This window comes from Convolutriloba macropyga, chromosome 15 (genome assembly GCF_964194025.1).
Source record: "Convolutriloba macropyga chromosome 15, txConMacr16.3, whole genome shotgun sequence".
Taxonomy (NCBI): domain Eukaryota; kingdom Metazoa; phylum Xenacoelomorpha; order Acoela; family Convolutidae; genus Convolutriloba; species Convolutriloba macropyga.
In genome coordinates, this window is record NC_134482.1 from 15,144,498 (window position 1) to 15,169,899 (window position 25,402).

Below are 25,402 nucleotides of genomic sequence, written 5' to 3' on the forward strand. Positions count from 1 at the left end.
TTAAGTTGATTGTTAATAAATATTTGTTTCGTTTAGTGAGTAGCGGCTTCGGGTCGATTCTGGAGTATTGGCGTATTTTTTTTTGAAAAATCTGTTCACACTTTTTTGACCTCTTCACGTCGCTGAGAAGTCAAAATAGAGTAGGGATTTTATACTGGCTACATTAGTAAAGGGAGCAACAAGCGAGTGAAATTGAAGTGTAAATTTTTTTTCAAATTACCTTTAAAGTAGAGTGAGAAATTGGCGTTTGAACAAATGTTCTGTTTTCAGCGTTTCTTCTCTTGAGTGTTACTCTGAAACATATTTGTTGTGGTTCGCGTAATTCCAATTGCTAGGATTCATAAGGCGCAGCTAATGCTTTTTAGGACTTTGCCACCAATTTTTGTCATAAAATATTAGTGAATATTTGATTTTTGCCCCTTTTTATTATTTCTTTTGTCTGATCCTTAAGTATCATTAATGATAAGCTCTATTCGCTGCTAAAAGCGTAAATGATCTTAATTAATGGCTTCAATTGATGATTACAGGTTTTCACGACTTTGACACTATTTATTCTCGAAAATTTGAGGTTTGCGAGTATTTGTTGCTCTCTTTGTTGGCTTATCCTTTAATGTCATTAGGGACGGTTCTCATAACACGATTATTTCAATTGATTTAACTGCTTCAGTTCTAATCTAATTCTTTCTATGTCTTTGACACTAATTGTTTTCAAGAAAAGGTTTTTGAGTTTTGCGAGTTATTATTGTTAATTGCTCTCGAACGATGTTTGAAGCAATTATTTTAAATGTGTGAGTTGTGTGTCTTTTTTATGCAGAATTTTTGTGCTTTAGTTCTAGAACAAGCTTTGCTTCTCAAGTGACGTTTTCACGCTTCTCCATCATTTTTGGTGATCTCAATTGCGCTCACTCCTAAGTGAAATTTGTTGGTAAAGTAAATTGGCGTCGTTTCTGATAGTCTATCGCTTACTTATTTTTTACATAGAGAACTGAGGGTACGATTTCCTGGTCACTAGAAGTTCGAGGCAGAGAGCTTAGGCTTAGTTTGAAAGATTGAACTCAGACTTAAAGAAATAAAAGTCTTAAACTTTTGCCCTAAACTTAGTGTCTTAAATTAGACGTAGTAAGAAATCTAACTTATTACACTTGAATCAAACCACTCTAAATAATCGGCTGCTTTGCTATCGGAGACGGAAACTTTTGGTTTATATCAACTGTGTATTTATAAGAAGCAAACTTTTTTTTTACCAATATGCAAAATTGTACTCCTTACTTCAATTTGTAATGAAGTTCAACACTTTCTTGTCCTATGGTTCTCTAAATACGTTAGAAAAAATCTTAGCCCCCTCGCGCCTCGTGGCCAGCTGGTTTTTGCAACGTTAGGTATTTTTTGGGTTGTATTAGACGAAAGCACATGCGGATACTGTATCGTTGTTCGTCTGAAATTTTAAGGAAACTTGATTTATTAAAGGAAGCTTGTTGTTGATGTTAATCTTTTTTCGATCGGTAAAGGCATTGATAGAACACTCTTCCTTCCTTTTGTTACTAACCTTTCCCCAGAAATTTTATAAAGAATTAATTATGATTCCATAGCTGAATTTTTGAGTGGCTGAAATTTATTCTGTATAGACATACACAAAACGTGATTAATTTATTGGATATCTGAAATTGGAAAGATAAAAATTAGTTCTTTCTTTTGAAATTATTATACTAAACAAGTTTGTAGAGAGGCTGTTGTTGTTTTGTTATTGACAACAGCGGCGGCAAAGCTCTATGCTTTTTGTAAAATTATGCAAAACTTGTCAAAAACCTAAGAAGGCGACAGAGCCTTCCTTGATCACCCAATTACGCGTTAGTGTCTAATATAAAGTCGAAAGTATTCCGCTCTTTTTTCGGCCCACTAATTTTGATTGAAACATTTCTAATTAATGACCATTTGGAGTTCGGCCAGAATAGTTCGGAGTTTGGAGAATGACCAGAATAGTTCGGCGCTTGCTTCGAACGAAAAGTTTGACAGTTAAAGCCTGGTTTGTTCCCTGCTAGCCATGTTTTATTTATATGGTGAATGCCTAATTCGTTTTGGACAAATAGAAGCAAAAATAGGCGAATTGTTTTTGATTATTACATCCGGGAATAGTGGAAATTTTTTAAAGAAGAAAGCTGCTGTTCTCTGATTGGTTGAAAAACTATGCATTTTTTGTCCTCAAAATGTTGCCGAATACCTAGTTAGTTTTATTTTCGGTATTTGAAGCGGTAACTTAATATTGTAAATTGCTGCTTGTACGACCAAATTTTGAGGTAATTTATAATCTGACGAGTAGGAAATCATTTTTGCCTGAAATTTACAAATATTTTGGAGCTCATTAATTTGTATATTTTACGTTTGTTTGCTTTTGATTTACTTCCTGTCATGTTTGTTGAATTTAGTATTGGCACTTTTATCAAACAAAAATAATTCTATGTAGGAAAGAGTGTTTTTGTGTACGTACGTGTAACTACATTGGAATAACGATGACTATTAGTAGTATACCTGGGTACTTTTTATTTGAAAGAGATTTCTACCCCCGTACTTTGACAGATAGGCCCAAAATAATGCCATGCATTCCTGGTAGCCTCTTTGAATTTCCTCAATTTCTGCTATTTGTTATTATTATATCCATCCTTTCCTAGCCCGGGGTTATTGGATGCGTATTTGGTTTAATTTCAATTCTCTTTTTATAGCGCTCAGGAAAAGACCCAATCCATAAATTGTGCTCAAAAAGTTGCTTCCCCTACTTAGCGTTGAGTTACCCCCGGGGTTTGATGTCTGGTTATAAATTTATAAATCTTGTTTGTTTTGGTTCTGCTGATTAAAAACAACCATTTCGTCTCGAGAGGCAAAAGTACAAACATTCAATTTTACTCGATAAATACTTGCTTCGACCTTTCAATTGCAATTGATTACACGAAAAGTGTGAGCAAATCTTTTTCATCAATTTTCGATTTGATCTAAATTTAAAAACGCCCGATTGCTTAATTCAACCACTAAATACCCTAACTAAACTTCAGTCAAAGTCTGGTATTAAGTCTTGCGCTATTTGAAGAGTATATTGGCTTGTTCTGTTTATATTTACCTACACTTTCGCTAGGCTTTTGAAATTATATTTGGCTCGAATTAAAGAAATTGCTGCGGGGCTTTGAATGTTTGTTAAACAAATTTTGACGAATTTCTCACCTCTGTAATTTTTGTGAAACCCTCCTTCTTAATCTGTCTAGGCTTTTTCTCCAGGCTGCTTTGATATTTATGAAATCCACGCCCACGAAGTGTGAAGAGTTACTATATCGTTAGTTATGAGTGGTGTAAATTTGTCTGTTAATTTAACAAACACCGAAACGTCAATGGAACCCGGGTTTCCCCTGTGGTTCGTTATGGGTAAAATTTTCCTAAACCTTTTTGGTATTGTCGGGAATTCGACCGTGATTATAATCTACCTGCGCAAAAAAGATTTCAGACCTAGTGAGTGTTTTATCCTGTCCCTAGCTTTAATCGATTTCTGCTTTTCCCTAATTAGTATCATTTTTTGGCTGCTTCATTTGCTGTTGGGGTTGTCTTTCGAGGCTCTTAATAGCTCAGTGTATACATTTGTAACGTTTTATTCATTGTATCTGGTATTTTGGATGAGTTTTAACCGTTATATAGCCGTAGTAAAACCGCTGGATTATATGCAAATATTCACAGCCAGAACTGTTTACTCAATTTTGGGTGGAGGATTTTTGTTTGGACTTGTTTATGGAATGACCCCGGTTGTTTATTTCAACACGGATAATAAAATTGTTCAAAGAGTTACTGACGGCTTTTATTATGCATCAAAAGCAATTTTCCTGCTAATTGATATCGGGTTTATGTGTATGGTATATACTAACGTGACATATTTGGAAAAAACAAGCGTTAATAAAAATCAAAACCCTTCAAAGGCGAGCGGGCGACATTTTTCCTCGCACGTTTTTGGACAAGCCAATTTGGCTGAAAATGACGACACTCCAGCAAAAACTAAAGGCCATCCTTTGAAAGAGTGGCTTATATCCCTCATTCATGGAAAGGCGGCTGTGAACGGGCAAGCGTTTGAAGGGCAAATTGGAGAATCGACCCCTGGGAATGTTCTAGAAGAAAAGTCGTCGTCCTCGCCGCGATTGGGAAATGGAAGTCCAGTTGGAGTGAAGAACGGAGTAGCTGTTCAAATTGAAGTGAATGATTGCAATGGAAACCGACTTGGCACTGATGAACCGGAAAAGTGAGTTATTTTTCGAGTAGTTAAATTAGGGTCTGGGTAAACTTGTCAAAGAGGGATCAATTAACTGTTTCTTTTCCCCTCGTGAACAATTTCTTCATTTTATCAGATTGTGAAGAAGTTTGGGCGTTTTTCCACTGGTAAGGGTTTCATAGCCCAATAAGTGGTGGATATATTCATAGCTATTTATGTACAGAATTAGCAAGGTGAAAATGTTTTAATTAAAAATTCTATTTATCGTATTCTACGTACGGGGAAAGAACAACAATTCTGAAATCCTTGCACATTGAAGTCTTGAAACTGTCGAGAGAGCTTCGATTGTTGTAATTATTGATTTTTGGGGTTAAAATGGGATCGAAGTTTGAAGCAGTTATTGTAAACGTTTGGGCCTGTTTTTTATGCAAAATGTTTGCTGGACCGCGTTCGACTTATACGCACGTGTTTTTCGTTTTGCGTCATCTAAATTTTCCTTTCAATCACATTTGTTAGCAGCTTAACTCAAGTGGCGGCAGTTCACTACTAATGAAAAGTCAAATGAAACATGCGCCGAAATTTATGTAATTTTTTCAGAGTTTTTATTAGTGTATATAGTGGTATATAATAACCTCTAATGGAGTCATTTGAAGCCACCTTAGTGAGTTTAGTACCGTCCCCCGATTGAAGCAGGTTGCAATCCGCTAGATTCCTGTGCTCACTTGTCGATCAAGAGAAATTCTTCGGACGTTAGTCGGTTGTTTGAATTGTAGTTCATGACCCAAGCTGAACAGATTCAAATTTGTAATTTGTTTTTTGGCCTCTTTCCCTCATTCACGGGAATTGCGCACGTGACTTTATGTCTTACTTTCCCTAGAAAAACATTTTAGTCATTTTGAATTTAGATTTTGATCATACGTGACTTACATCCATTTACAAAATGACTTATCCACACTAAATTTAATTTTAAGAAAGCCATCATTAGCCCATTCTGGTCCAAAAGACCCGTTAAGAACAAACAAATGTTCATAGAAAATATGATCTACTGTCTGTCATTAAAATTGTTAAAATGTCTGTCGTTAAAATGACATTTAAAACTGTTTCCATATCGAAATTGAGATCGATATTTACATAGCAAAGCCGTCATCCTCTGAACGGCTATTATTTAGGCGCTCTCATTTTTTGATTCGCTTTACCTTTTGATCACGTTTTTCGTTTTACATAGTCACGTTTTCACGTTTGACTTCTGACTTACTTCACTCACTGTTTCAACTAAATTGATTTGAAATTTTTTTACGCATTCAATTACGCAATGCAGTGAATACTGTCAAAGTCAAAGGATCAAAATCAAAAGAGACGGATAAACCGATAAAGCTTGGTCATTAAGTCATTGAGAATTAGGTTACCGAAGTTCATTAGAGTGTTTGCTAGCAGAAATTGGTATTTGCTAGCTGACATTGGTATTTGAGTGTTTGCTAGCTGACTGAAAGTTATTAGCTTTCAGTTGCGAAGCTGAATTAAGTATAGTTTTAGAATCCAACGGAAACTGCACGCCAAATAGAACACTTTTTCACACTGAAAAAAAAACAGAAAGAAATTCGGTCATATTATCTCTTTTTTTCTTGTTTTTTTTGTTTCAATCCAGATGTGCATCAAGCGCGTCAACGGCGGCTATTTTCTGGCAATCTGCCGACTATATTTTAATTTCAGGGCTTGAGATCTTTTAATTCTATTTTAAAGAATTATTGCGCAGCTCCTCTTGATCTGTTAAACCGTTCAACCATTGTAGCAAAATTGAATTGTTGATGTTTTAGTTTTTACTGTTTCATTAAGTGATAGCTTCAATAGTTCAAGATCGGATTCAATTAACGCAGTGTACCACGACGTGCAATACGGGCTAGGTTCCCCTGTTGTTCCGACCCCACTTTAGTGAGGAGGGAGGAACTATATACTCAAAAAGTTTTTTTTTGGTCAATTTTGTCCGATTGATATGTTCATCTTAGAGACTTCTGAGTGACATCAGTAAAAAGCATAGAGACCTGGAAACCGCTGACACAATCTTCGTAATTTACAAAAGAGATCTAGTTGAACATCAGCGCCCTATAAAATGCATCAATGTTTTTTTTTCGAAATTTTTCACTTAACAATTGATCTAATTCGAAAAGATTTGAAACACTTAGGTGGTTTGTTGGGCGTTCAAAATTAGTGGTAGGTTTGATAGCACCTTCATGCTTATAATCAGAATATTATAATCAGAATAATCAGAAGTATTATAATTTTTGTTGGTGCTCCCTTCTAAAGTATTTTGCTTTTACTGTTTTTTGAAGTTAATTACTGACAAAATTTTGAATTCACGGCTCCATTAATGTCAAATCGTACTTACTCAAAAATGAAGCCCAATGTAGTCATAGTTTGTTTTCAGAGAACCTAATGATTTTATGGCATTGAAGAAGAGTTCTAGTAAACACTAACGCAATTCTTGTTTTGTCTTCAATTTTTTTTCTTTTTGCTGTCTGATTATTATGTCTAGCCAATCAAAGATCTAAATGGCTTCTTCCAGAGGTTTAACCTGTGCAATGCAATTGGTTGTTATCTAATGTTTCTTATGAAATTGAATACATTTTTTAAAGAAACGTTTAGTGATTTTTTGAACTTGCCAATTTTTTGTCGTATTTCTGTCAACTTTTAGCGTATTCTCAGTAAATACAGGTCAAACTTTCTTTCATATAAGATACAAATTAAATTTTGTGGTGGATATAATAACTGCTTCCTTGCACTACTAGTTTTCATGCAAAATTTTGTGGTTGTGCATAATTGTCCATTTTTGCTGTTCTCTTTATTTATTTGGTAAATTGTCCCTTTACTAAACAATCCAACTGAAACAAGCGTTACAAAATGCGTAATTGGACTTGTTTTTTGTTTTTCAAACTTATGGTTTTAAGGACCGTGACATCGTTCTCTTGCAGTATTTTGCCCTGTTTGTGATATTTCTTGTTGTATGACAAATATTGGGTAATAAAAGGTTTCAATGGCCAACTATAGATATATATAATCGAACTTAGTAACTGATATTGGTATACAGTTAATGGTTTTTTTTGCCTTTCATTTTTTTTCCAAATAATAAAGAAGGTATTCTTCAACTTATCCCTTTTTGTTCTGGTTTTTGTCTTTTTTTGTTATTTACAATTTTGTATCTTTTTCGTAACTTAGTGTCGTTATTAAGAGTTTTCGCTATTTTTTCTGTTAACCAAACAATAAATTTTCCCCTTTGTTGAAAGTTTTGACTGATGTCCTTTATGGCCTAGACAATTTGTTTCTGAATTTTGTGTGTTTTAGATACTTTTCAAAATTTGTGGTTCTTTTGTCATTTGGAGATAGTCGTTTTATAAATAGATATTTTTGATGACAATGCAATTCTGATCTTTGCCAATCGAATTCCTGTTAACTGGTAGCTTTGTATCTTTATAGACAAGTCACATCCCTTATCTTTTCAACTACAATTTGCTCTTTACAACGGTTTCATTACCCCCAATGGGTCTTTGTTCTTCGTACAACGAGTTTTCATAAAATGTAAGTGATTTTTGCATAGTAGTAGTAGTAGTAGTAGTATAAGACTTCAATTAACTTCTGAGGGTATAAACAAGGATGATGATACAAATGGTATAACAAAGATAAAAATGATATAAATTATCATATCTTTGTAGGTTTTTGTTGTCTTTTCATAGTATCACAATAAATGGGCGGTCCTCTGGCCATTTGAAAAAAAACGCAATCAAAAATTGTTACCTTTCTTAGTTAACAGCTTAATGTTTTATCGGTTGGGACACCGTTTTCGTGCAAAAATTGACTTAGTTCTTTTGACAGTATTTATCGTTCGTTTTGTAGTCGTTTGACATATCCTGGATAATGAAAGGTCTCAATCACTCTCTATGAAGATATAAATGAATCTCTCAATGATTTCTCTTGATGCAATCAGTTTCTAATCAGTGTGACATTAATTCCATGCAAAAAAGCAATGTTTTATTAAGCTATGCACAATTGCTCATTTCTTGTCAACTTGCTACCAATTCGCTCTGAGGAAAGGTCCAACATTTTTTTCTAATGAAGTACAAGTTTCATGTATTATAAGTAGTATATTCATGTATTACAAGCTTCATCTGATGCCATTTTGGTTTTGTTATTAATGGTTTTAAAAAATGGACAACGAGTTCTGGTCGTAATTAATATTTGTAATTTTTCGATTTTTATCGCTGTCTTCTCTTGTAGTCATATTAATGACAGGTCTGATCGGCCCTCTAAGATAGATTTTTTTCTTTGCTTTTTTGTTGGAAAAATTGTTAATTTTTTTTATCTCCATCTTTTGGTAGATAATAAGTGAAAAATGGAGATGAGCGGGTTCGGAACTTTATGTGCAAACGCACATTACCGAGCCTCCTTGTTCTCTTTAGTGTATGCTAACGATTCAAAGCCGCATGTGTAATACAATTGGATATTATACTAACGACACTACTATTCTAGACATTTCTTTCTAGATGCAGCAAAAAGCTGTTGAAAAAAGTTTTGAGCCGAAGGCGACAACTGAACATGACCAAAATTGAACAAATAACCTTTTGTTAATGATTACTGCATAACGAAACTTCAGCTTTTCGTGAAAGTGTTGAAATGTCCGTCATTCAATATCTTGGTTTACAATTTGACGGCGAACTGAAATTCCAAACCGATGTCAGAAACAATCTCTAAAATGACAGTCGGTGTTAGAAATCATCTTGATAATTGTCAAAATTTAATAGCTGTCGTCATTTTAGAGACCAATTTTAATAGTGTGTAACAGTGTGAAACTTCAGCTCGCTGTCCAATTTTTTTTTACCAAAATATTGAACAACGGGCGTTTCCTTTATCACCAGCTGTAAAAGTTTTTTTAGTGACAATATACAAACGGTTGTTCTTCAGTTTTCGCTATGTTTAGTTGTCGGTTTCGGCTAAAAAAAGTATTCAACTTTTTGCTGCATGTAGAAAAATGTCAATAGTAGTATTGTCAGTATAATGTACAATTGTTTTAGACATTATGCTTTGAATGCATCAACTAAAGAGAGCAAATGAGACCGTATCTTGCATCGTGATACACCCCGTTTTACTATGTGATAATCTGTATTCTACGAAATTCAGGTTTATTTAGCAGCTATTTTTCAGCAATCTCGGCTGAGTATTTGTGTCTGAGTTTTACGAACGTATTTTGAGTAACAAGCAAGCATTTGCTGTGATGGTTTGGTTTCACTTGTATCAATCGGTTATGTCTAATTCATTGGTCGTCGTTTTTTTAGCTTGCGAGGGTAATATATGCTGTGCTTTCTCTTGCGCAACCTTTCTAAAATTTGTAGGATCAAATACCCAAACAAAACCCATCACTGAAAAGGTTAAACTTGATTTTTGTTTTAGATTTTGTGCATCAACTTAATTTTCTACGTCATGCGCTGACATTTTCCCAAATTTTGGGGTCTTGTCCTTTTTTTTCACTTTTTGACTCACACGGCGAATTCGAAGTTTAAAATTAAGCCGGTAGTACAGTGAACTTTTCCCGAGTAATTTCATAGACTTATTTCTATGATTAAAGCAAATTTACATTTTGTTCAATTAGATTATTTATATTTATTGTCTAAATAATTCCTTTCTCCTGAGGGCCCCCTAAAATTTTTTTCGAAAATTTAAACGTTTTGAAATCGAAATGATCAGAGGTGTTTTGTTCAAGTTTTTGTCTTAATTGGTACAAAATTGATGTTCCGCAGTTCGAAATTGGTGTCGAGCTAAGCCTGCAAACAGGTAATTAAAATTGTAGTTGAGAAGGCCGCCTAGAGTTCAAATACCTTTAAACTCTTTCCTTGTGATAAATAGTTAAGAGGAAAATTTTAGCCTCTTTGAAGTTGTTCCATGCAAAGTTGTATTCATATTTTGTTATTAATTTTCCATTGTGTATTTTGTCGTTAGATGATAAAACAGCATATTTTGTAATTTAAAGTTCGATCGAATATTTCCATTTAAAGTTCAAGCGCATAAACGGTGTACCTGAATAAATTTTGTTTCCTAATGAGATCACATTTTGCTTTTAAAGTGGTGCTGAAATGTTTTGAGTGATTTAATATTCAGGAAATTACAATCTGGGGAAAGCTGAACGGGTTCTGATTTGAATTGATTTTGAGTGGACTGCAATAAAAGGGAAGAAAGAAAATAGGAGTGAAATTTTACGCTTAATTAGTATTTAAATTACCTCTCTCATCTAAGATGCATAATAATAATTGCCTACGTGAGAGAGGGAAGGATCTTTTAATGGAAAATTGACCGTGCGGTCATTTTGCTGGGTAATTGAACTTCTGTGTTTTGAATCCGATGGATAATAGCCAAGTATGACTCGAGGGTATAAAAACTTCAAATTAACTTTTCAATTCCCAGTTTTATGAAGAAGGGTGTTAAAATTGACCTCAGGTGTCATGGGGGGTTTTAAAGTGGACTAGCACATATTTTTAAAAACGAACTCAGTTGTTTCGGAGTTTTTATTCGCTAATCTTTTGATCTAATTTTTTTGTCTTGAATTAATTAATCACACCCGTACAGAACCACGAGAGTAGATCAGATTTGGAGCACAGTAATTCCAGCGTTAGCTGCGGTATCAGAACTGGATTAGACGACATCCAGAGTAGACCTCTGATCTCTGGTTCTTGTCTTAATAGAGTAGAAACCAGTGTAGGTCTACTCTGAAACCGAGTTGATCAGATTCTGTCCATTTTGATTAAACTCAGTGTTTCGCAAATTATATGTTCTTGAATATAATCTGTGAGAAGAGCAAGTTATTCGTGTATATACAAATTAATGAACAGATAGACGTTAAACGCATATCTATAGATAGCATGCTGACCTCATATAGATAGCATGCTGATAGAATGCCTTTTTGTCGAAATTCTAAAAAAAATTGAAATAATTTTACTGCGGTTTTTCTTGCTTGATATCTGATTATAGTCAGAGTTAGGGCTTGAGTTGATCTTCGTTGAAAATGTTGAAAATGATCTCTTCACACTTCTCCTTTTGAAAGTGCCTGTGTGAAATCCACAGTAGAATATGGTCTTTTAATATACGGAAATACTTAAAAGACACATCTTGACGAAATTTTTAAGATGCAAAAAAGAATGTAGGGCCATTTTCTTTAAACGAAATACGGATGCGATTAGGAATATCATGACAAAATATCATCTTCTTACCTTTTATCAACTTTTTGCTAATAATATTTTCAAATTTATGTTCGACGAACTCAGAAAACCTGAGTCAGTTTATTTAAAATTAGATTCGCTCAGCAACCATCATGAAGCAAGAAGAGTCGCGCACAAACTTTTACCTGTACCCAATTCAAAAAACTAAAAATTCACTGCGGATCAAAGTTATCGTAGCGTACAATTTCGCGCAAGAAAATAATTTAATTCCTGAAAGCATAAGAGAACTGACTCCAGGTCAGCTCAGAACTTTTTTAAGATCCTTTACTTACCTATATATTCAGGATAGCTATGAAGTGTTCAATTTATTTTTTTGACTTCCTGTAATTTCAATTGGTTTTCGTAAATATTATACCGGGTTCTTGCTAGATGAGGCTTTAGTCTCTTCAAGGGTCCGTCCAGGCGTAACCTCTTTTAATTAACTTTTGTTTTGTTTAATTAATGTTATGTAGCTGGTAAATGAAATTCAATTCAAAGTAGTGTCTTAAGTTTTAATACTTATTTCCCATCAATGGCCGGAAAGCTGACATAAAATCAAATCGTTTCCATAATTAACCCATGCAATCAGGTCTTCTGTAGAAACTTAGGGACTGCACCTATACAATTACGTCTTGGAGATTTTTGAATGTTGAAATCACACAATCGGGTCTTCAGAAAATGAACGCATAAGAGCTGAACTCATACGAGTGGTTTTGATATCAATTTTAGCTTTGCGATCGAGAGAAGAATTAAATGCTTAGCTATATAAACTGGGCTTTATTGTATTGATTTCATTGCTTTTTTGTTTCTCAATTTGTATTCCTATGTTGGCTTTTGTGCTGATGATTTCCGTTTCAGACCTTTTGAGGAAATTATTCTGTCAAAAGAGTTCAGTCTTTTCAATAATAAAATTACGGCACTAATTTGGGCGTTAGGGGGCGTGAGAGGTTAATGTAGTATTAATTGCAACGGGGGGGTTGCATATCCTCTATGAACACACGAACAAATCTTTCCTTTCATCTCAATGACTCGAGAATTGAAGGCCCTTGAATGCGGCATTAACGCGTTGCTATCTTTCAATTGTCATCTGAAAGAATTGATGCGGAAATGAGTAGTCTGGTGAAAGACATTCACAGCACAATGAGTTGAATCAAGGTAGGAGATATCGAGGAAAGGGTGAGGGGGGGGGGGGGGGGGGGTTGTGGGGTGGGACCTTGGATTGGCTTGTGTTGAAGAGAACTAGCCAGATTGAATTAATTGTCCGGCTTATCTCATCTCTTTCTCGAGACTAATTCACTCAGTGAATGACAGCCTAGCTAGACTGTTATGACTGCTTCTCTTTCAACAACTGGGGCTTGTGAACTTCTTTTTGTTGCGTTCAGGTGACCGAAAAGTCTGATAGCCGACAAATTTTGAATAGATCCAAGTTTTTAAATAGTTTAATATCTTGGACTGCAGTTGTTTCGTTTGAAGCTGTATTGGTGTGTGGTTCACGACTAAAGTTTAGATTCCTTTTATCTGAATTTGTCACAAAAATTTCTGGAACTTTAGGACGCGGTGCCATTGGTAGTAATACTTTTTCCAGACCCTTAACTAGAATCGTCAAGTTCCAAATTCGAATGTCGTGATTTAAAGAAAAAAAATATCCATATAAATTTTGGTTGTCTCATTTGGTTGTTGGTTTTGTTGTGTGAGAACTGACCACTATAATAGTAAATGTTATGAGCGTCTTTTTGTTTTTTTCTCATTTCAAAATTGTAAATTTCGCGACTATAACCAAAGGATTATAACCAAATGATGATAAGGATTAGCATCTAAATGTTAATCCTAATCATTCAATTCATGTCGTATCATTCGAAAAAAATATATGGATAATTTATGCTCGACTGTTAGTTTTTGTAAGTAAACGTAAGACAAATCCGAAGTACAACTGATGCAAAAAAATGTTGGTTCATTTATTTTGTCTTTTTGAACAGCGCTCAGCCAAGGTGTCGAGACAAGTATGGAGGCATGAGAAAATAGGTAGAAGAAAGAGTGAAATTAGGCGTTATTGTAACAGCACCGCCAACCTCGACAAAATTCAATCCACTTTACTTCTTAGCTAAGTCTATACCATTTGTCAATACACTTATCTCGACCCGGGAATGAATTATTAATTGATCGTTTTTCAAATATATCTCCCCTTTTATTTGACTTCCGAGTCCTAGTGGGAATTGCCCTTCAACGCTCCTGTCAGGGTAATAGTCTATAGCTATTTTTATTATTAGCATTCACGGATATAAGATTACCATATTTTTAATATCATTAAGTCGCCTGATCTTTAGAAAGTAACTTCAAAATTACATAAAGATGATTATGTGTCGTATTATGTCGACAGACTTAAGGCTGTTTTAGGAGGCAATTTAAACTTTTGATAGTATTTTATATCGGTTTAGGATTAAATTTAACTTCATTTTATCTTTTGATAACCGTGGCCCAGTTTCCGAAAAATATCAGTTTACGTGGCCTTTTATGGGTTTTCATGGACCCAATCAACATTAATCGCGATTATTTCGTAACAAACAAATCCATGAGATGATGATTTTTCAAAGATAGATGATTTTTTTATAAACCAGGGTTAAGTTTTCAGCAACCGAAAAGTAAACGGTCGTATAGATAACGCAAAAATAACGATGAAGACAAAGTATATCAACAGTAAATGCTCTGAACTGTTGTTCTTTTGCCTAGGACATGAATATTAGCGTGTGAGTTGTGTATTAGGCGAAAGCTCGATAAGGCGAAAGTTTTTTTGTTGCCCGCAGGCAGAAGTTTTTAACTCAAGTTTTCTAGAAGATAGTCGAAAACCAATTAAAACACTTAAAAGGGGCAATTCAAAATCTAATTGACTCTATAGATTCTTCAATTTTCCCTGTATTTGTGTTCATCAGAAATGCTAGTAATTAAAACCTGTTAAAGTTTAACCTTTATATTAGTCCTGTGGCCTTTTTATGCATTTTTTTTTGCTTGACCGATTTTTCTTCTGACCCATTAGACTTTTTGTCCTCAAAAACGGAATAAATGGGTAGCGCTCGAAGGACATTAAGTGGCTGAGCAGTTCTCTTAGAGCCTTACGCCTTACTAGTCTCTACATAATTGATTCTCTCCGAAACTTCAGGAGACATAAACTCAGTGAAGGCCGGTTCTTAGAGTTTTGACCCCCTCATCACAAAGATTTCACCCCCGACTCCTCGGCCTTCCACCTCATTCCACCCGTAACCCAGCACGCTCGGCCTCCTATGTAAAAAAGACTTAGCATGAAGATTTCTGTGTAAAGGTACGTTCCATAACGGGGGCGATTAATGTGTCGGAGGCAATAATGGAAAAGATACTCGTTTGGCATAAGGGCTACAGAAAAGTGGAAACTTTTAGTTTCGAACTGCATATCTTAGAGTTGGAATTTTTTGGCACAATGATTTCATAACTATTTTACAACCCAGCAATTACTCCTCGCTCTCTGATGACCAGAACTGATTTTTTAAATGGACAAACTGGAGGTCACAGGCTCGAATAACATAGCCAGCTGAACGCACCGGTAGTTATCCTGACCCGAGATTGGAAGTTCAATTTTTTTTGACCGGTAATTTTTTTTGTCAAGAATGACAGCGAGATTTTGTTTGAAGACCTCTGATGTAGAATTAGGATTAGTTGGGTATCTAAAAGGATTCCCGATGTCATAAAGATAGTTTTTTTGAGTTAATTGAATCCAATTCTTCACTGAACGTGACGCCTATTTGACAATCTGAATGGCTTAAATGTAACAAGAATTGACCACGATGCAAATACTTTTGTTAAGCTTTGATGGCTATACCCTGTAAATCTTTTGAGCTGCAGTTTTGGGTCCTTCCTTTCTTTTTGTTTCATTCATTCATGATGCAGTAAATATTTTTCATTCCCTGTTCATTTGACAGGCATAATTAGAAAAATAACCTCTATTATTTTCACTGCCCTTGTAAAAGATCTCTGAATCAAAGCAAAAAGGTTGTTAAGCCCCCTCCCCCCCTCTCGCGCTAAAATAGGGCTGGAACAAAAAGAACAGAGGAATAATTTCTGCGTTTACAATTTCACAAGTGAAGGATAGTTCAGAAAGCGGACAGGAAATATAATAAAAGAAAAGGCCTTAGATATGCTAATCTTGTTTATGGCGTGAACATATTTGTTTACGTTTGTTGTCCATTTTGTAATGCCATTGTTTACCCCTGTTCGCCCTTCAATTCAATATTTATTTGGGAAGCAATTTGAATGGAAAAGGTGGGAGCGATTTTGAGGTCTTTGTTCATTATGCCATTTTTGTTGCCTTTGTTCTTTTAAGAGGTGAGAGTGTTTTGCAAGGCACTGACCGCTTTTGTGTTATTGTGAATAAGAATTCCCTCTTAGATTGTATAAGGAAGATGAACGTCCGCTTGAATAATAATTATAATGGGATGAATCTAATTTGGAAATGTGCGTTGGGGGGGGGGGGGTTAACAGTCCATCTCATCCCATCCCAGAAATGCTACCTGTTTTCCGCCTCATTCACCCATAACATCTGCTTACTCCGGGCTTTTTTCCCCCATTTCATTTATGACCAGCCTGCTACTCCGTCAAATTCCCAATTATTTTTTGTAATGAAAGCATTAAATATAATGAGGCGGTTCTTCCTGGTTTAATATTTCACTGATATGCCGTCAGCTCTCAAAATGTCAGCCACATGATCCGTCGCACTTCAAGTTCCTGATAATTTTGTGAACTGAAAGAAGTATTTTCTCGTTTTTCGTGACGTTTTTCTTTTGAGGTGTTTTAGAAATAAGTTTGAAATTAGTGTCTGGTCGCAATTTTATTCTGCAAACGTTTAATTAGCAGAGCCTGATGTAAAATGCACTGTTAAAAATACAGCTTTAATAAAAAAGAACTGAGAAAAACTTATGCCGACTTCAAAGCAAACTTTATCAACTTCTATTGACTTTGCAAGATACCATTACGAAAGATCAAAGTTTCCTGTTTTCCAAAATTTAGCATAAGGGGAAGTTTTATGTTTATTTTCTAAAATCTGCAGTTTCCCAAAATAAATTGCTACTTAAGTTGTAAAAGGGACATTCATGTTGATGTTTGGAATAAAGTGATGCGAATTACGTTGACTAAGTTTTCTTTCACTGGTTTTGGGTGACTTTATTACATCAACTCTGATTATTTTTTGTAAGATTATACCATCTCAGTCGGACAGCGTAGAATAGCCTGTCCGAAAAAGATTATAATTAACAAAGAAAAATTGTGCTTCCCTTTGCAATATGTAGTCTATTTTCAAATTTATTGTTCCCCACCCCCACTTTAGCGGGGAGGGAGAAACTATATACTCAAATGGGTTTTTCTCTGTTAGACAATTTTGGCCGATCGATATATTCATCGTAGAGATTTGTGAGGGGTATCATTAAAAAGCACGTACATCCTAGAATATGGAATTAAAAAGATTTTTCGTTTTTACAGGGAGTTATCGAGGTTTAAAATTTTGTGAATATTCGACAGATTTTATTCACATTTTTCCGTAATTTTTGGATTCTTACAATTCGAAGTTTTTGAATTTTTTTTTGGCGCTGCCTTTTTCAAAAATATTTTGCTTTTACTGTTGTTTTTGCGTTCTTTTTGTCGTTCTTTTTGCCTTTTTTGTCGTTCTTTTTGCAGTCGTATGACATATTCTGGATAACGAAAGGTCTCTCGCACTCACTCTGTGTGGAGGAACAAATGAATCCCTCAATGATTTCAGTTGATGCATAATGTTTCTAATGAGTTTGACATTAATTCTTTAAAAAAGCAACGTTTTTTAAACTTAGCTCTCGACTTGTAACCAATTCGCGTTACTGAAAATTCCCATATTTTTTCTAATGAGGCAAAGGTTAATCTTCTTTAGTATAAGTTTTGTGTTGCCAAGTTGATTTGGTTATTAATTATTTTAAAAAAATCGACTACGAGTTTTTGTCGTAATTAATATTTACAATTATTTGATTTTATCGCCATCTTTTATGGTAGTCGTATTAATGACAGGTCTCATCGGCCCTCTAAGGTAGATTGTTTTATTCATTTAGAAGTTTGTTGAACGATATGTTAATTATTTAATTTCTATCTCAATTGTTAGACAATTAAGTATAAAGCGGGGTAGGAACTTTGTGCGAACTCATGTTACCGAGCCTCCTTGTTTTTAATGGCTTTATTTTCGACTGGTTATTGTCGCAGCGTTACTGTATTTTGGTAACACGATCTTTGCTGTTGCGTATCTCTGGTTTTATTGGTCCTTGGTAAATATTTGTGATATTTCAAGCTGGTAAACAAATTTCACATGAAAAAATAGGTTAATGGACATCAATTTACAGCAATTAAGAAAATTTTTAATTTGGTCCTATTGTGGATAATGCAGTACATTTCAACTGGTAATCACCAATCTGCTGATTTAACTGCTATTACGATGAATAACAACTCGCGGATTTTAACAAGAAAGTGTCATTGTTGAAAATTGCAAGTTGTATTCCAATTTTAGATGCACATAAGTAACTCTTTGAAAAAAGAACTCTTTGTAAGGGTTTTTGTTTTGCTATAGGAATGTTTGTTGTTGCCTATAATAGAAAATGTTCTGTGTCCTTTTATCATAAAGAAGTTGTTGACCGCTTATGTTGGTAAAATTGCATGTGGTACACTAGTCGTTCTTGTTCTTTTTGACACCAAAACCAAGCTGTTGTCTTTTTATCATGTTTGCTTTCCGGAAGCTATAAAGGGTTTTTGTTTTATAAAATTAATAATACCCTGTTATGAATTAATTTCAGTCAAGTTTTAAGGAACTTTTTAATTTTTTTGAAGATCTATAATCGTTTCTATGCTTCCAAAATGTTTTATACCCGCGGCTTGAAAATAACCCTTTTGAAATAATCGTTCGCGCTAGTTTGGGTATCATCATTGTTTCTTAACCAAATGGTATCTATTCAATCAATTTTCGCCTTTTTAAGACTAGAGAAGTTCAATTATGTTGTTTTGAAAACGTTTAGGTAAATTAAGATCGATGCCAATTAACTACACAATAATCCACATTTTTTAAAAAATGAATAGGCGCCAAAAATCGTATCTTAGCTGAGTATGAAAGTGTTCAATTTGGCAATTTGAGATTATGCGTTATTCTCAGTTCCAGAATTGCATGTATAAATCGGTTTTTATATTTTATGCAGTTAAGTCCTCTGTCGCCTATAGGTGATTTAAAGCCGTCTTGGGACCTCGAATTCATAATGGCGTTATAAAAAAGCATGTCTGAATTGGTAGGTTTTTGCTCTTGGTGGAAATTGGATGTCTAGTCAATTTTAAACTGCCCATTTATTGCCCAAAACAGGTGTAAAGTGCATGGATGTTGTTACCTTTTTGCCAGACTGTAAAACAATAGCGAACTAGATTCTCCTAAATTATTTTTCGGGTCTGTCCCTATAATCCATGATATAACTAATGAATAGAGTTTCAAATATCTGGCATATTTTGTGGTGTGCAGGGAGTTTAACGGTGCCCGTAATTTTTTGTTTTCCATGTTTGAGTTTAAGATGTAAGGTTGGTTTTTTCACGTCTGCCTCACAACTGATTAGTTATTTACCCATATTTTATAAATTTTCTTTATGAGAACCAAATTTAGTTTTAGATCTAAGCTTAGTACAATTGATGCACTAGTTGAACTAACAGAAACTTCGCATGAGAAAACAACATTCGACCCTAGTTTCTTTTTGGATTAAAAGAAGGCTTTTGATACTATCAATCATACATTTCTATTGGAAAAGCTCCAGAGATGGAATTCGAGACAACTGTTGGAAATGGGTTAACTCATATTTTTTAATAGAGTGCGGCAATTTGTAATTAATTGAAATTCGTTAGATCGGCTTGAAATCAAAGACGGTGTTTCTAGGGGATCGATTTTGACCCCTCTTCTCTTTTCAATATAAATAAACGACAGTCCATTGGCCAGTCTGTAAAAATTTTGAAATTACTTTTTGCTGACAATACAAACATAGGAGCACTTAGGTGTTCCGTTGAAAAATTGAAGTCAGATTTAGTTATTATAACATTTGGCTTGAGAATAACGAACTTGTGCTTAATCTTAACAAAACCGTTCAACTTAACTTGAAAAAATCCCGCCGATCTTAGTTTCCCATTGAACAACATCGGCATCGAAATTGAGCATTTCTCTGATTAATTAATTAGTTCTCCTTTCGAGCCCATGACGATCATGTATAAAGTAAGTTAAGTAAACAATGTGATATTTTTGCAAAACGAAGATATTATGTTCCTGGAAATCAGCTATTCTCTGATAATAAACAAGTAGAAAAACTAAGAGTAGCCCATGTTCAATATCGTTGTTTTCGGTCTTTATTGGACGCGGAAGTTTTGTAAAATTTTGTAATTGAACCTTCAAAGCTGTGGTTTTCTCAATCTTAAAATATCTGATCTTGCTGATCTTGCTGCGATGGAAATTTATTGGATACTTTACCCAGTCAAATTTGAAAGAAAATTTATTTGAGTAAGTTAAACGAGCAATGTTGAGTATGAAAGATGTTTTTTTTCCAATGATTGTTTCGATTTTTAGTCAAAGCTGCTCAATTTCAGTTCTGCCCATCTCATCGAAGTGATTAATTTGCGTCATGTTGCAACTTATTGGCTGCTCGAATTCTTTTTATCACTTTTTGCTTCTGATTTTTTGGTGATTCGAGTTTCTCTCGAAATTTTAGGCAGCTGAACTCTTCTGGATGTGACATATATACTCCATTTTTTTTTTTAATTTTCATTTGATTTCTCAATATTGGTGTATAGTACGATCTGATTATATCATTTGGAGGCAAGCATTCACTACAATAACAACACCCCTTCTCACGACTGAAGAAAGCCGCGATCAAGTTGTCCCCACCTTGTTGATTGTTTGAGAGCAATTCGTTGGATGTCAGTAATCAGTTGTTTTTGTGTACCAAGCTAAGCGTCTCATGTTAAATTGTATCGGTAAAATTGAGCATATTCAACCGTTTCTTCCGTTGCCAATATTTAGGCAAACACTTTTTATAAATATTAGTTTTTGTCAATTGTCATTTTCAAGTGAAAAGTTTATTTGAAACTTTTCTGTTTGAGTTTTTTTTTTCACTTTTATCATTTAAACTAAATGCATGTGTCCCCAAAATCATCATAGAAATTGAAATTGTCTTCAGTGTTTTGGTAGAACTGAAGCACTTTGGTTGAAGCACTTCGATTTTAGGGGGGGGGGGGGTAAATTTAACGGGCAATATGCAGTATGAAAGATGTTATTTTTCCAAGGATCGTTTCGATTTTTAGTCAAATTTTTCAAAGCTGCTCAATTTCAGTTCTGCCCATCTAATCAGTTTTTTTTGTGTATCAAGCTAAGCGTCTCATGCTAAATTGTATCGGTAGAATTGAGCTTACGTATTCAACCGTTTCTTCAGTTGCCAATATTCAGGCAAACACTTCACTTTAAGTAAAAAGTTTTGAAAGTTTTCTGTTTGAGTTTTTTTTTCACTTCACTCATTTAAACTAAATGCATGTGTCCCCAAAATCATCATAGAAATTGAAATTGTCTTCAGTGTTTTGGTAGAACTTAAGCACTTTGGTTGAAAATGAGTTTCACCTAAAACGTGAAAGAGAATAAGTCTTTGCTCTTTTCTACAAAAACTTTGTTCTAGTTTAGCCTGCCATTGAAGGGCGATTTTAGGGGGGGGGGGGGCTAGGTATTAGGAAGCATAAAAAAACTCAAGTCATTTTTTCAAGAGTTCTTAAGTGAAACCGCTTTTGTATCAGCCAAATTGTCCAGCTGTTATAAATTTCTTAGCACGAAATAAATGTTGAGGGTTAGAACAATCACTCGACTACATTACTGTGACCATTTTTGAATGGACAGCGGGTGTTATGATTATAAATTTAATTCAGATAGCTCTGCAAAGTTGAATTAGTTTTAGCAGTATTTTGAGCCATCATATTTAGAACGATAATTACATTTCTTTATATACTCAAAAAAGCACTGCAAATCAAAATGGGGGATGAATTTAATCTGTTCCTGGTTTTGGTCGAAAAACTGAATTAACTATTGGGACTGTAATGGATATACATGGATTAGAGGCTGATTAGAACAATGTTATCTTCCCATTTTACGATTCGTGTTTTGAGTGAAGGAGGGATTTTAGTACAATTTATGGGTTTTAATTCCTTACTTGTCGCATTTTACGATATCGCACACCTGTGCTTGGTTGTATTATGTACTTTCATGTATATAGGCTTATGGATTTAAATTACGACTTAACACTGAATATTGTATAAGGTTTTGTGGATGAACTCAAATGAGTTCATTGCTCTTCAGATTTTGAAGAGTTTACTCTTTATGGCGAGAAAGGTTCGTTGTAATCAAAGCGGACGTTTGGATCCGGGGTTGTATAACCTGAGGGATGTCAGGCGCTTGTCAATAACCAGTCAATAGATAGGAATATTGATTTCATAGAGGGGGAGGACTGGGAGAAAGAATTAAACCTAAATATTGACCCAAGTGGACCTGCTGGCATACCTGATTAGGTGAGATACTTCACAACAAGTTCTGTTGTGATTTCTTGATGAACTCTAAATATATGTGAAAATAGGTGCGCTGCGCAAAAGGTAACAAAACTTCAGCCTCAGCGCTACTTTTTACTTTTTTGAAGCTTACATATTGCCGTTTAGGATTTTACCTGTAATGCTGCTTGACACTTTCCGATAAAACTTTTAAGCTCTTTTTGAAGAAAAACTGGGATAACCGCCAAATTAATTATTTCAACTTTTTCTAAATAAAATTTTACTAAGGTGATCATCGATAATATGTACAATAGAGATTGGAAATCGCAGGTTTAACAAACTGACATTTGAAAAGTACGATAAGGTTGTCGTACAATGTTGTGGCAAACATCTGCTATCGAATTTCAATTTCAAAGAACAGCGCGGGTATTTAAAAAATTATTTGTGGGAACGCTTATTGATTTGAAGTTACAGAAGATTATTGATCTGTTTCTTCACGCAATGCGCTAATGTCAACATTGTGTGTTAAAATAATGTTTTCAAGCTAATTAGTTTTCAGATTTCTTCAATCTCACTGGCACTTGCTTGCTGTGAACTTTTTCTACGCAAGAGTTGCAATATTCCGCAAAATTTTTCCTCTTCAAACCACATTGAAATTGAAATTTGAAGTTATCATATATATTTCGATATAAAACAAATAGGTATCAGAAGAACGATAGTAAAAAGAAATTAAGAGAAAGAATCGCAACGTATTGTTCTCATGGAGTTTCTCTGATTCGCACTTTACCATAAATTAAATAGTTGCTGAAACAAGTCTTGTTTAGCGGCATTGAGTTATATTAGCGAGGAGAATTTGACGAAATTCTTAAGCAGTTTTTGAACTATGGAAATTGGTTTGGAATTATTGGGCCTGATGGTCTAGTTTTAGCCTAATCATCTTCGAAATTTTTCATCTGTTATTAGTTCTTGTTTGTACGCAATTGATGTTTTTCGGAATGAATTGTACCGCTGACTTTGGTATCATTTGTGTTTTGGCAACCAGCATTGCCAAAACACAAATGGCAAGCGATTGAAACAAGCAAAAATTATTTTCTGGTTGCATCTATACGTAGGCTGTTTATTAGGGATATTCAACGTTGGGGCATAATTTCATGCTTTGTTAACAGCTGCGATAGAAATAGCTGGGTGGGTTGTTTTTGATTTCCTTGTTTTCTCACATCAGATCAGCCTTTAGTTCATTTATTGATGCTCGTTTTTGACTAAGTGTGTGATTTTTTTAAATGTTGGATTGACATTTTTGCTTGCTTCGTAAGTTCTTTGTGGCCCGCCAATGACATCCCTCCCAAGTTTAATTTACGCTTACTTTAATTGAAAGCGTTTTGGTCAACAGAGATTGTTATGCTAACTGATGTTTAATTGAGGGTAGGTTTTAAAGACATATTTGACTTTTCCTGTTAAGTCAAGTTAAGACGTCACAGAAAACGATCGAAAAAACCCTCAAAATTGTTTTTCGTTTTTGTAATGTCTTCCTATAATCAATGGTATTTTGACTGCTGGTTTTCAAAACAAGCGCAGTGTTAGTTTTCGAATTTTAATCTGTAGTCTAATGCAATGAGAAGGACATAATACACACCTAATTTAAAGAGCATGGAAAGAGGTATTGAAATTGTGCATGCGTCACACTAGAAAGAAAGAATTTGTTTAGTGTCAGATAAAATAAGCAACAACAGCGACAATTTCGGAGGTTGATTAACCTTTTATTTCGAACTGGCCGTTCACAACATTGACATAAATTTAAAGACAACAAAAATGATTATTAACGATGAGAAAGCTACGCTTATTAACTGAAAATTAGGTTTGCCAATTGCATAAAAGTTTATGAAAGAACTGAGGAATGGAAAAAACGTATGAAATATTACAGCATCTCGGTACCTAATTGAGAGTCTCTAATTTTTGCGCGTAAACGGGGGTTCAATTAAGAAATTTCAATCGCTGTATCTTGTTGTCTTTGCTGTTCAACGAGAAATTTTCATTAAACAAATTTTGAATTTGTTTTCCACTCATTGAGATTAAAACATGCTCAAGTAGTTCGTATATATGTCGACCATACGCTGTACTGATTGAATTGTTTATGAAGAAGTCTCCGCATTCATGCGAACAGGTCGTCGCATTCAATTTTTTCTGAAATGAGTAATTTTTAGAGTTTTCTTTAGAATCTATAACTGGGAGATAGTAGCTACAGCAGCAATAAGTTATTGCACCATTTTAAATAATTGGGATAGTCGTAGTACTGAAGGTTTCAATCGATTGCTTCCTGGCAACAAAGTGACGCAATTTTGATACAACTCATTTTTGAGCAACCCAGCACGTTCACAGACTTTAGGTAGATCTTTTCTGCAAATATGAACGAGTATTGGCCACAAGATCGATTCCTGTGGAACGCCGTAGTTATCCCCTGCCACTCCGAGAAAACACCATTTGCATGCACTATATCTGATATCTATTACTCAGTTAAGATTAAACCCGTTCCAGACATCTACCTCTTTTGCGATATCTTTCTAACTTCAGAAGCAGAATATCAAGATTTAAGGTAGCAAAAGCTTTTTTAAAGTCTACGAAGAAGAATTTTATTGCAGTGTTCAATTGGCTATTTAGTGTTGCCCCCTCTGTCAATTCAACTAAGGCGTCAAAAGTGTTATGTTTGGTTCTAATGCTAAACTGTTTTTTAATAAAACAGTTTTCTTCCAAAGAAGTTAACACTCGGTTGCACCTTACTCGTTCAAATATTTTGCTCCAAACAGTCAATGATGATATAGGACGTTAATTATTTTCATCTAGTTTAGAGCCCTGTTTATGCAATGGAATATTTTTTGCTCGCGATAAGAGCGCGGGAAAAACTCATGCAAAAAGACATGTTCACCGGAAGCGCGGGATGGTAACAATTGATCTATGCTTCTCTAGGTGTTATTCGCATTATCAACACTAGAGGATGATTTGTTACGAGATTACTTACAGTATCACTTATCGTTTTGGATTTGTTTTAAGTAAAGACACAGATTACATATTTCGTTCACAACAACTTTCTCTATAGCTTGATTTTAAGATGCTCACTGTCCCAGTGTTTGCAAAATGACCTTTAAAAAATAGGCATAATTCTGTGTTAGTTTCTTGTTTTCAGTAAAACAGGAAGATTGCCGATGTATGCTTGTTCGTGATCTATTTTTGCAAGCTGAATCCTTCAGTAATCCATAAGTTTGTCTCGAGCATCCTATACATGCCTTAAACCTAATAAGATTTTATATTTTGAAGCCTTGAAATTTTAGACAGTCCAGTTTCGATGCTAGACCTTTTTATATCC

At 34.6% G+C, this 25,402-nt stretch overlaps 1 protein-coding gene across 1 annotated transcript in view; it reads left to right on the forward strand.

Moving 5' to 3' along the window:
* Nucleotides 1-465: 465 nt before the first annotated feature.
* The window catches only part of LOC142354103 (uncharacterized), a 33,332-nt gene continuing 8,395 nt past the window's right edge, over nt 466-25,402 (forward strand). The window contains exon 1 of the mRNA XM_075406374.1: nt 466-4,267. Within this exon, the coding sequence (XP_075262489.1) occupies nt 3,327-4,267 (941 nt within the window). The 5' untranslated portion in view covers nt 466-3,326. The remainder of the gene's footprint in view (nt 4,268-25,402) is intronic.